The 13,446-nt window shown below is 35.4% G+C and overlaps 1 protein-coding gene across 1 annotated transcript; it reads right to left on the bottom strand.

Moving 5' to 3' along the window:
• Window positions 1-10,841: 10,841 nt before the first annotated feature.
• LOC128555949 (probable basic-leucine zipper transcription factor G) lies at window positions 10,842-12,923 on the bottom strand. Its single transcript, XM_053539795.1, has 2 exons — window positions 12,330-12,923; window positions 10,842-10,868 (listed from the first exon to the last, which is right to left on the bottom strand). Exons 1-2 carry the CDS (start codon window positions 12,921-12,923, stop codon window positions 10,842-10,844), a joined length of 621 nt encoding a protein of 206 aa, XP_053395770.1.
• Between the last annotated feature and the right edge of the window lie 523 nt (window positions 12,924-13,446).

The following is a 13,446-nucleotide window of genomic DNA, read 5'->3' as shown; positions in this document are numbered from 1 at the left end:
GACCAACTTATAAGGGAATAATTATTGTTTGTTTAGGGTTATACACCCGTTTTCTTCAACATGTTATTTATTTATTTATTTTTTTTTTTTTTTTGCGAGCACTGAACTATTTCCACAGTAACTTAAACTTGTCCCATTGATAAATAATACTTACGGATAGAGTGGCCGTACCAGACACCAAACATGTGATCGCTCGACTGACGGGCGAACGATCCAACCAGTGTGTTATTCATTCCGGGCGGGGGTAATTTTTGACTGGATGAATGAGACAAAGACTATTTTTAAGAGTCATTTGTATTTGAAGTTTCAAAACTGGAATTATTTTAAAATCTGAATTGCACGTATTTGTTAACAATGGTTTAAAATGTTCATTTAAAAAGATGAATGTTAAATATTGTGGGAAGGACTTAAATACCGATCATTTGAAATAACTTGTTGCCTGACCCAATTGGGTTTTTTTGTGAAGTGAAAACCCTTTTTCACCGATTTATGCATCAGAAAACTTTGTTGCAAAAATCGATAAATAACTGAAGAGCCCCCAGTTTTTCAAATCTCGTTGCGTCTCGAGAATTCTCGCTTAGAATGCGTCTACCGATAATGACTTTTCCAATGCTTAGACGTTTGCCGTGAAATGGTCTATTATACACAGCAAAGTTTGTATTGATTCGCCTCGTGGTAAAATAGCACGAGGTTCACGAGCATTTTGTGCAGCGCCATTTAGATGACCGGAAGCGAAATATGGAATATAAGTATTGGTGTATGCTCTTAAAACGAAATGGTGAGGAAATATAATTGTTGCGTTTATTTTTCGTGTAAGTTTATTTTGCTATTTGCATATGCTGTTCTTAAAGTAGAATTTTGTATATTAGATAAGTATACGCATGAAATGTGGTAACTTATTGCTGTAGCATGCTCAATGCAATATATTATACACGTGGTCAGTAAAAGAGGTCTTGGTGTACCAATATGTACACCTAGGTATTCAGAATGTGAACAGGGTTTGTGCTATTAGTGATTATATAATGTAGTTGACAATCAAATACATGTGTGTATTTTATATGGAATATGGAGACCGTGGGGTAAAAACGGACAGCGGGGGGAAATAATACATATGCACATGTGTACTTGATACCAGGAAGGTGCAAGTTGTACACTGTGCCTGTTACCAACATAAAAATGTTAACAGGCTCATATTATCATGTTGTTACAAAGTAATTTATCAAAACATGTCCACGCACACAAAACTGGTCAATCTGTTATGGGATGTCAATGAAAAAAATCAATTATGGCTATTATCCACTTTCAAAGACAACGCATGTAGGGCATTATCCATGGTCATTTTTGGCTATTATCCATTTTTCATACAAAGATCAATATAAATGGTTTTGACATTAAAACGGCAAAAGTAAACAACTTACTGTAAACTATGACAGATAGTGAAATGGTAGAGTCGTATATACAGTGAATTACAAGCATGAAAAACAATTCTAAATATTTTTTATGATTTTTCAAACTAAACTTACATGCTTTTTGTAAACTATTTAACATATTGTGTATTTTATTCACAAAAATATAGTAAAATAGTTTGAGTTCCATGGAAACAAATCGCCATTCGTTCTTTTTGCAACATCTGGCGGTTAAAATCAAGCCACAGCAACTTACCGAAAAACGTGAAATTTTCAAAATTGTTGATCGGCCATTTTATAGCATGTTGGAGTTATCACATCATTTTGTATTATCCGGGTAACAAGGGTGATACTTAAATTAACGTTCTACTCTCCGTCGAGGAGGAAATAAAAGTATGTATCTATCTATCCGTTTTATCTTCGCCCATGCAATTATGTTCATCATAATCCTAGCAGCATGCCTCCAGATTTGGCTAAAAAATAATCTTTCTTTCAAATTGAAGTGTGATCATATTATGAACATCAGAATATGATTTTTTGTTTCTAACATTTTTTAAAAGTTCCAAATCAAGAAAAAAAGATGACCGCGTCGGGAATCGAACCCCGGACCGCCGCGGCAATAAAGACATTTTCCCGCCGTCGTAACCAATAGCGCTATAGCTGAAGTAGTGAATAATGACTTCAAAATATAGATATTTATAATCGAGACAGTTTACCTGGAGTAAAAGCGTGACAGACGCGTTTCAATTTTCATCAAAAAAAAGTTGTAAAACAGCAAATTCTCGTGTTTCCGTAACAGAAAGTTTGCCAGTAATTAAGTTTTAAAGCCTTCTTAAGAAATATAGCATTTATTTCAAGATACAAAAAAAAAATGCTTTGTTTTGTTGTTGTCGAACGATCTGGAGGCATGCTGCTTTAAAGAGTGAAAACTGTCCGAACAGTTTTAACAGTACAAAGTCATTTCATTTCGTGAAAAAAAATAACCGAAATAATTAAAAGTAAAAAACTGAAACGAATTTTATTTCATATTCTTTCGTCTCACTGATAAAAAGTTTGTAAGTAAACGTTCTTACACATAAGCAAATAAAATATAAACTTAACGAATACCTATAGTCAGTCTGACTAAAGTACATCTCCTATTACGCTACACTTAGGATCTGAGAACGAGCTATTGACAGCCTCGTTCTGACGACCCTTTCGCTAGCCAATCAGAGCTTAACTTACAACATTTTGCAAATCTATAGTTAGCCTTATTTTTTGATATTTACAATTCTTATGTCGTTATGTTTCAGATAGCTGGTTAGCTTAGTCGGTAGGCCACTTGCTCTGTAAGCGAGGGGTCCCGGGTTCGAGCCCTGGATTGACTGCACATTTTTCTAACTCTTTGACATTCGAACAAGTCGTCTGATTGGTTGAAATAAAAATAGATTTGCGAAATCAAAAATAGCAATATTGGAAATCCAAAATATACAGAAGACGAATGTGCATGGGTCGTCCTCAGATCTTCGTTTAGAAGATCAAGTACTTTAGTCAGATTGACCTATAGTTAGTGTGTATAATCACCCGTCAAGTTCTCAACGTGAAAATGATTCTTTTTATAACAATTATAGATAGTGTATAATATTGAACAAAATAAGAACCACTGATTTCACGATAGCTTTCTATCTACGTCTTCTTCTTGTGTGGGAACAAGATAAAATACGTACAAAGTATGATTATCCCCGATTGTATGTGTCTATAATCTACTACTGTTACTGTTTTCTTTTGTCTGTGAAATACTGAATTTATCATAGTCTAGCTGAAAAAAAAACTATTTGTTTAGCACATTACAATTGGTGGGACAGACGTAAATAAATCTGTCCTGTGTACTGTGTGAAAAACAATCTTGTGAAAACACCAAGAAAGACAGGGAGCATGCATTGTCAAAAGAGGCTATAAACAAAGACAATTTACTTAGACTACATTTATTATGTTGCAGTTTCTTTTGTGATACAATTATGTTTAAAGATAAAAAGGTTTGGCATAGTTCTGCCATGGCTGACTTTACAACCACAACGAGCATGGCGTTAAAACACTGAGAAAACTTTCTCACAATCTGAATATTTTGCATCCGGTACTGCGCTGATCACCTAAGATGGCATAAGCCGGGGCAATATGGCAGAGACCGATAACTCCGGATAATCGGAAGATAGAATGAATAATAACATGCCGGATAATCGGACACAGTGACTATGATTTTTTATCGCCGGATATCGGACGATATAAGATTCTCATACGCCAGACAATCAGACGTAATATAACTTTATACACCGGACAATCGGACGTAATTTAAATGTACACCGGACAATCGGACGTAATTTAAATGTACACCGGACAATCGGACGTAATTTAAATGTACACCGGGCAATCGGATGATATCAGAATATAGAACTTGTTGTGAATTTACTTGGGAAGATCTGAAGTAATTAATTGAAATCGTGTCTAAAATTTTGCAATGGTAATTTATCTGTTAAGAAATACTCATGAATAATTTTGAAATTGACAGCCATGTACATTGTGGGCAATACCCCTAAAAATGAATGAAGTGGGCAATACTGGGCAATAAGAAGTTTTTCTACATTTTTTTTAAACCAAAACAATTGAGTTTCTATGTGATAAATTGGCCCCATATGGTTATGGGAGATCTATGTATGAAAAGAATTGGAACAACTGCCTTACCCTTGCATGATCGTAAGAGGCGACTAATAGGGTCTTAACACTTGGTTTCGCTGTAACTTTGTGATTCCAGCAGGTATGCACATTTTGATTCCATACCTCATGTTCTTATTTCGATGTAAATGAGATGTGAAACCAAAATTTGTAGTCGTGTTTGACGCCATATAAACTATACTGTGTTGATGCGCCGTAAAACCCAAATAAATAAATAAATATGTGATAAAATGTGAGCTAATTCATACATTAAGTTTTACTTACTTTGAAATCATTGGTAAAGTGATAGGTAGCTGACAGAACAGTTTTATTAACAAATTATCTTTTTTTTACACAACCAAATATTTTTTATGTGGAAGTAAACACCTTTCAACATTTACATGAATTTATAAATGACACATCATTACTTTTATATATAATCTACACACTGTCAGTGATCACATATTGAATGATCTCTCCAGCTCACAACTAGATTTTGCTTAGCATATGATAGTCTAACGGTGTAGTTCTTCTTTATCACGAAGCATTCTGTAACAGCACACAAGTTCTGCAGTTGTTGTTTTTTTTTATCCCAAGTCTGTTTTCTGAGTTTTGTCTGAATAATACCAAAATTTGAAGACACCCTCTCAATTGACCCAGATGCCGGCATATCTAGTAGTGTTTTGGCACTACAAAGTGGTCTAAGGCTGACCTAAAACAAACACACTGCAACGTTTTAGTTTTTGAGCTTCCAGTCTCTCAATTTTGGCACTAACCACAGTGCCACAGTCTTTACATTTTGCAATCTTTTCATAATCAGTAACATTAAAACAATTCCACAAAGGGTCCTTAGATTTCAAGGTTATATGATAGTAATGACAATGTGATCTAAATTGGAAACTGAATGGCCAGGTTTAAGTTGTTCACACTTCTAACTTTAATCACCTAATCTTTGCAATAATTGCTCAATCATCATAATAATATATTCAATAGATTTTTATAGGTATTATAACATTAGGCATGCGGGTGTCATTGTTATCACTATATGGTTTGTAAGTCAACTAAAATGTTGAAATATGAACAGAACAGAACATAGTTTATTCAACTTGTACACATATACAGGTACCTCGTTGTACAAAACATTCATACAATAATCATAATGTACATGGTCATTTCAAAATATATGTTATATCGATAAGTCTTTACAAACAACATTTTTTCTATTACACATACGATCTTACATTATATCAGTACTTGTTTAAATAGTTAATGTCTCTTGTTGTCACAGGCACAGTGGAAAGAAAATTAATCAATTTGCAAACTAAAAATAAAATAGTTAGGATTTGGAGAATGAACTGTAAGGTCAACAATTTAATAGAGCGTTTTTTTCCGTTTTAAGAGCTATTTTACTGACTCATGTAATTATAAAACACATACACACGCAAACATACTATATATACTAAGCTTCAGGATTCAATAATTCATTTCTTTTCTTATTAGCTTGAAGAATGTATTTAGCGAGATTTCTAATAACAACCTTATTTTCTGAATTGAGTAACTGAATGAATTTGTGCATACTGGGACGTCTATAAAAATACGATTTTATGAATTGGTGTCGTAACTGCTCATATACTTTATACATTTAATGACAAAGTGATACTCGTCTTCTATGTCACGCGACTCACATAGCTGACAGATTCGTTCGACCCTTTCGATACGATTTCTACCGTGCCTACCTGTTTCAGTTCGCAAGTTATGGGCTGAAACACGCAATTTAGCTAGTGCCTGACGTAAGGTTTTTGTATTAAGAACGTGAAAATAGTCACTTGGGACAAAGTCGTCTTTTACATAAAAATATAAGTTGTTAAGAACATTGTTACTTTGTAAATCTGCCCGCCATTGTTGGACGTAACAGTCTATAAGCCTTTGTTTAAAAATGGGCAAGAATGTCTTGGAATCAACACTGTCCTGATAATTCCAGACGTCAAGAAAGCCATACTGATATAGCAAGTGCTTAACTTTACTGGCCCAGTTAGCTTTACCATTTAAGCATTTGATAAACGAATCATTATAAATGTATTTTGTAGTATGTTATGGGACGACAGAAGTTGTAACCAGTATTTGATAATTTGAAAATGTCTCGAGATAAATAACGGATACCGTGCCAATTCGCCGTATACGGCCGCATTAGTAGTGCTTTGCCTGACTCCCAAAATTGCCTTACAATATTTTAAGTGCACGCGTTCTATTTCTTTGGACTTAGAGAATCCCCAAATTGGACAGGCGTATTGAAGAATTGAACCAACGAACGAATCAAATAGTTGTAGAGATATAGATGGGCTTAATTCAAACTTACTTAAATTGCACAACAATGTATTTGTTGCTTTTAGTGCCTTTCCTACTACATACTGGTTATGTAATACAAATGAACCAGTGTAACTGAATACCACGCCCAAATAATTAAAGTCATTTACTACTTCCAAAAGATGACCATTAAAATACCAACATTCATTGCGTTTAACTGGACCCCTTTTTCGAAACACTACCACTTTCGTTTTTTCTATATTGACCTGTCAACTCCAGTATTCACAATATTCGCATAACCTGTTTAAGCTATTTTGTAAATCCTGCACAGAATTTCCAACAATAACCATATCGTTAGCAAACAGTAAGATGATCACACATATATCATATAAAGTCAGTCCTGATGTATTTGTATCTTGTAAAAATAGTTCTAAGTCGTCTAAGAAAAGGGCGAATAATGCCGGTGAATTATTAAGACCTTGTCTTAAGCCAACGGATATTTCGAAGAAATCTGAGCACTGGTTACAACTTTTAACACAAGATTTTACTACTGCGTACATGGCCTTGAACATTTTTAGTATCTTACCATCGAAACCCATACCATAAAGTTTGAACCACAGGGCATTACGGTAGACCGAGTCGAATGCCTTTTGCAGATCGATAAAGGCGCAAGGCAATCTTAAATTCTGTGTTAAAGCATGTTCAATTAAACTTTGTAATACAAATATTGCATCGACTGTACTACGACCCTTTCGGAAACCGAACTGGGAGTCCGAAATAACATTGTTTTCCTCGAACCATTTTTCTACTCGCAATGTAAGTATGCTGGTAAAAAGTTTACCAAGATTGCTGAGTAAAGTGATTCCACGATAATTATTTGGTATATTTTTATCCCCTTTCTTATGGATAGGCACTATAAAACCTTGTGTCCAGATGTCCGGGAAATAACCAGAATTAAAAACTTTGTTAAATAAGTCAGTAATATGACTTCCAAGTATATCGATAGTTTCAATAACAAACTCGTTAAGTAAATTATCACTTGGGCACGAAGATTTGTTTCGTTTCAGTTTTTTAACTGCCGAGGTAACTTCTTGCAGATTAATAGGCGCATTTAGTTCATCAAATGTAGGATTATTCACATTAAAATCGCTGTTCTCATTAAAATACTCGGCATCATCAACTACCGTTGTTCTAATTTCACTAAATAGTTCTGAGAAATAAGACTTGAACTCCTCTACTGGGATATTGTGATCGGATTTATTAGTTTTTGATTTGATTTAAAATGCTTCCAAAAATCTCGAGGCTTTTTATTCTTCAATTTTGCTAGTTCAAGTGATTGCTTAATTTTATATGCCCGCTTCTTTTTTCGAACAGTAAATTTAAAGCGCTTTCTTAAGTTACACAACTGTACCCTGTTATACTCAGACTTGCTACTATTGAAAACCCTTAACGCATTCTTATATTCAGACTTTACCGTAACGCATTCCGCATCGGACCAACCGTCGTTGTCGTAAAAAGTACGCCTCGATTTGGAGCCGTTTTGTTTGAACTCATTCTTAAATAACGGTTCTGCCGTTTGAAGTATCACGCGAGAAAATGCATTAACCATAGAATCAATTTCTAAGGTTTCGTTTAAAATTATATTATTAAATTCCTGTAGTCTTCCGATAATATTACTTCTAATTTTTTCTTTATTGTCGGCATTCCACTTATAATAACTATGCGTGTCTGAAAAGTGTAACCCTTCATTTTCGCGCCACGGCTCAAATCCATCGATACAAAACGATAAGGCGGCATGGTCGCTAAACATATTAAATGGTAATACATGAAAAAAATTTATAGCATGAAAATCTGTCTCTTTCAACAAAAGGTAATCAATCACGCTACTTGAATTACGGTTAAAAAATATATATGCACCAATATTATAATCATGGCCTAAACGGCCGCTGGCGATTCGTAATCCCGTGGCTTTACAGAGTTCTAATAATTTAACTCCACGGTTATTGCACATACTGTCGAGTGAGGTTCTGGGGAGGTTCTGGTCAGGTGTATAATTTAAATCATCAGTAAAATTTATCACTGAGTCACAAAGAATATAATCAGGCCTAATTCCCACTCGACAGTTTCAGTCACCTGCTATCATAGTACAACCAATTTTATCAAAATAGTTAATATCTTGCATGAGTAAATCGAACAAATTTGCATCAACAATATGTGAAGCCGGTGATTCGTCCGACCATAGACCCACACAGGTATACATCTTTATCAAAGTTAAAAAATTGAGCATCTAACTTGAGCCAAATTATCGTGTCAAAGTGATTTTTAACAACAGATACACCATTTTTTAGCGAATTTCTAAAAAATATTGTAATTCCTCCGCTATTTCTCCTAACTTTCTTATGCCTAAATTTCCTGTAAAAATTAAAAGTAGTAGATCCACCAATATAAATAAAAGAGTTTTTATCTGTCCATGACTCACTCAGAATAATAATGTCATTGTTTGTTATGAAAGAAACAAATTCTTGGTCAGATAATTTGCTGTCAGTTAAACCGTTACAATTCCAAACTAAGATTTTTGGTCCATTCTCCGACCGGTCCTAGTTACACTTTACCAGTTTACCTTCGATGTACAGGGTGTCGTATACCAGCCAGGCTCTCTTGTTGTCCTTGATATCTTCCTTTAGCTGTGGCATCAATTTCCGGCGTCGAGCAGCAATTTCCGGCGGGAATTGCTCATGAAGGAAAAACCCCGTTTCTTTTAAGAGATGTTTTTGCCGGCGAACAAGCTCTCTGTCTGAGAAAAATGTAAATTTCACAACGAAGTTACGTTTCCGCTGGGATCCGTCGGAACTCGGAACCCCCATCCGATGAATTCGCTCTAGCTTCATCGAGTCTACAATGTTTTGTGCTAGTTTAAGATCTTTAACTAAAAACTTGCGAAACTTATCTTCCAAATTTTCACCAGATTCTTCAGGGAAACCTCCAAATACAAGATTGTTTCGCATATGGGCGGCGGTTACCGCCAAAATTAGTAAATATACAATCCATTCATAAACAAGTCAGTCAGTGCAGTGCATTTCAATGCCGTCTAGTCTAAAACTCCATCCCGTCCAATATATTTGCATCCAACGCATTGTATTTTGAAACCATTTGATACAAAACTTCATTCCATCCATTTAAACATGGAACGATGCATTGAAAACCTTGTTGCGATGCACCGTAATATGAAATCATGCAACAAAACATGATACCATGCAGCTCAATGTGAAGCCGTTTAACACAACGTGAGTACGTGCAGTGTAAGATGAAATGATTCATTACAACTTGATGCTGTCTTATGCATATTGACACCGCTTTGTGTAATTGAGAGCCGTGTATGAAAACTTGATGCCATGCAGTCCAATGTGAAGACGTTTAACGCAACATGAGTTCGTGCAGTGTAAAGTGAAACGATTCATTAAAGTTTGGCGCCGTCTAATGCATACTGAAACCATGTGTGATTTGGAGCGGGTATCAAAATCTGATGCCATGCAGCAAAATGTGAAACCGTTTAACGAAACACGAGTTTGACCTGTTATAAATATAATTATGGATCAGGTTTACATAAAAAGTAAAACATCTTGAAATTTGTCCTAAAACCAACTTTGTGGTACTATTCTAACATTTAATTTTAAACAGTTTCTGCGATTCATCTGAATATTAAAAGGGACCTTACTTTCGTGAAACATCTTTTTTCTTATGTAAAGCTTTTTTTGTTGTTGTTGTTGTTGTTTTGGTTGGACAGGGTCTTTTTCCGTTTTTAAACAATATTTCATTTAAGTTGGAAAGTCAGTTTCCTGGATTTCATACGACCTGTTAGGGGATCCGAGCGAACGTAGCAGATACTTGTGGATATAAAGTTAATACTAGTATGAAATCAAGGAAACTAACTGTCCAACTTAAAAGAAGAACAGATTAAAAATGGGGTCGCGAGTCCGATGCCCGGGCTTGGCTATGTTCTCCGTTACGATTTGATAAAAGACATTGTGTCTCACATGGAGACTTTCCAACTTAAATGAAATATTGTTTAAAAACGGAAAAAGACCCTGTCCAACCAAAACAACAACAACAACAAAAAAAAGCTTTACATAAGAAGAAAGATGTTTCACGAAAGTAAAGTCCCTTTTAATATTCAGATGAATCGCAGAAACTGTGTTTATTTTGTTTGTATGTGTGGTGTGTGAGTGTGTGAGTGTGTGCCTTTGGGGAGGCTGTGTTTTTGGAATGTGGCTTTCCCTGTTGGATATTCTTCCTTGTTTTCACATAAAAATATATTGAAATTTATCCTAAAACCGACCTTGTGGTAAAATTCTAACATTTAATTTTAAACATGTCCTGCGATTTATCTGAATATTTAAAGGGACCTTATTTCGTGAAATATCTTTCTTCTCAGTTACAGCTTTGTCAGAAGTATGCTTCGTGAAACAGACTCTGTAAAAGAAAAAGATAATGACAAAATTGAGTTAATTTTTTTAATCCTATGAAATTTATGTTTACATGTTTATGCTTTTAGACAGTATATCAAACTTACATGTACTTCATAATTTTTGTTTGTTTGTTGTTTTTTTCGGGGTGGGGGGAGGGGGGAGTTGTTTGATTGTTTTTGGTTTAACGCCGTTTTTCAGCAGTATTTCAGTTATGTAACGACAGGCAGTTAACCTAACCGGTGTTCTTGGATTCTGTACCAGTATACACCTGTTCTCAGCAGGTAACTGCCATCTTCCCTACATGTATCCATGTGAGACACAATGTCTTTTATCAAATCGTAACGGAGAACATAGCCAAGCCCGGGCATCGGACTCGCGACCCCAAGATCCGTATATCTGCGCTCACCCTAAGTGAGGATATCGAGCAGGTTAGAGGTGGAGAGAGGGAGGGGAGTGGCGGCGGAAAATCTTAAGCCGTTTTTAAACTGTTCTTCTTTTAAGTTGGACAGTTAGTTTCCTTGATTTCATACTAGTATTAACTTTATATCCACAAGTATCTGCTACGTTCGCTCGGATCCCCTAACAGGTCGTATGAAATCCAGGAAACTGACTTTCCAACTTAAATGAAATATTGTTTAAAAACGGAAAAAGACCCTGTCCAACCAAAACAACAACAACAACAAAAAAAAAAGCTTTACATAAGAAAAAAGATGTTTCACGAAAGTAAGGTCCCTTTTAATATTCAGATGAATCGCAGAAACTGTTTAAAATTAAATGTTAGAATAGTACCACAAAGTTGGTTTTAGGACAAATTTCAAGATGTTTTACTTTTTATGTAAACCTGATCCATAATTATATTTATAACAGGTCAAACTCGTGTTTCGTTAAACGGTTTCACATTTTGCTGCATGGCATCAGATTTTGATACCCGCTCCAAATCACACATGGTTTCAGTATGCATTAGACGGCGCCAAACTTTAATGAATCGTTTCACTTTACACTGCACGAACTCATGTTGCGTTAAACGTCTTCACATTGGACTGCATGGCATCAAGTTTTCATACACCGCTCTCAATTACACAAAGCGGTGTCAATATGCATAAGACAGCATCAAGTTGTAATGAATCATTTCATCTTACACTGCACGTACTCACGTTGTGTTAAACGGCTTCACATTGAGCTGCATGGTATCATGTTTTGTTGCATGATTTCATATTACGGTGCATCGCAACAAGGTTTTCAATGCATCGTTCCATGTTTAAATGGATGGAATGAAGTTTTGTATCAAATGGTTTCAAAATACAATGCGTTGGATGCAAATATGTTGGACGGGATGGAGTTTTAGACTAGACGGCATTGAAATGCACTGCACTGACTGACTTGTTTATGAATGGATTATATATTTACTAATTTTGGCGGTAACCGCCGCCCATATCCGCATGCTTTGCGACTCTAAGTATGTAACTTTGTCTTTCAAATTTAAATTTTCTCTTTCAAGCTCGTCAATACGTGATTGGTATTCAGCTGATATGAACTCAAACCTGTTTACTCTTTCGTCAATATCAGTCATTCTTTGGTCAAATCCCTTGTTACTATCGTGAACTTGCACAGTCAAAAGTTTAAGATCTTTTTCGAAAGAAAGAACTTTATTCTCTACTAAATCAAGCTTTTGTAGACGAGATTCAACCTTGTCTAATTTTACTTCCAGACATTTAAGAACGCTCATAATGTCACTGTTCGAGGGAGTGTGATGCGCCGGCGAGGTTGCAGTTGATGAACCGGGCGCAGACGCCATCTTGATATTATCTTCAGGCGTGATGTTGTGGTTAGACATCGAACAATCCGACGAATTAATATCTTCAAAAACGTTATTTGAACTATTGAATAATATACTGTTAGTTTCGTTCAAGATTTCACTTACATATTTGTTTTGATCTTTCGATTTTGAATCCTGTAACGGGCCTCCGACGATATACACTTTACTTAGATTTACAAATTCATCTCCACTACTGCTTCCTTTTTTACGTTTTTTATTTTTCTTTTTGCCCGATGGACTCATAGTGTATTAATATCCATTATTACATCCAAAATTTTTCAAAAAAATGCTTTTAAAACACATATTTTGTCCATATTTTGCAGAGCAACGCAAAGTGCGTTCACTATCTAATCACGTGACCAGATACAGTACATACAATATGTATTGAAGTACGAACTGAAATATTAAACTACTCAGTATTGCCAACTATTGCTCAGTAATTCCCGGGTTTTCCCAGTATTACCCACTGGACTGGGCAATATGCTCAAAACCCGGGTTTTTGCCAACCCTGATTGCGGTTGCATTACAAAACCGCGCTAGTATGCCAAAGCGTGACAGTCCAAAATAGCATGCAGACTGTCAAATCTCCGCCAAAAACATAAAAAAAACATAAAAGATTTTTCACGTATATAGAAAGGCGGAGTAGCGCGGGACAAAAATGAGTCATACAAATGTATCACTGAATCTACTGAGGGTAACACAAAATATCAGTCTGACAAAAAGTAAACAGTGCATTTTGAATATTCGTCACTATAATTTCTATGCC

Source organism: Mercenaria mercenaria, chromosome 3 (assembly GCF_021730395.1).
Source record: "Mercenaria mercenaria strain notata chromosome 3, MADL_Memer_1, whole genome shotgun sequence".
NCBI classification, from domain to species: domain Eukaryota; kingdom Metazoa; phylum Mollusca; class Bivalvia; order Venerida; family Veneridae; genus Mercenaria; species Mercenaria mercenaria.
The sequence above is the reverse complement of the archived record's forward strand: the minus strand, read 5'-3'. Positions and strand labels throughout refer to the sequence as shown.

Coding starts and splice junctions, on each gene's coding strand:
- LOC128555949 (XM_053539795.1), bottom strand. CDS start 12,923: ATGAGTCCATCGGGCAAAAAGAAAAATAAAAAACGTAAAAAAGGAAGC. Junction 10,869..12,329: donor ATTTAAATTTGAAAGACAAA/GTTACATACTTA, acceptor TTTCTTTTACAG/AGTCTGTTTCACGAAGCATA.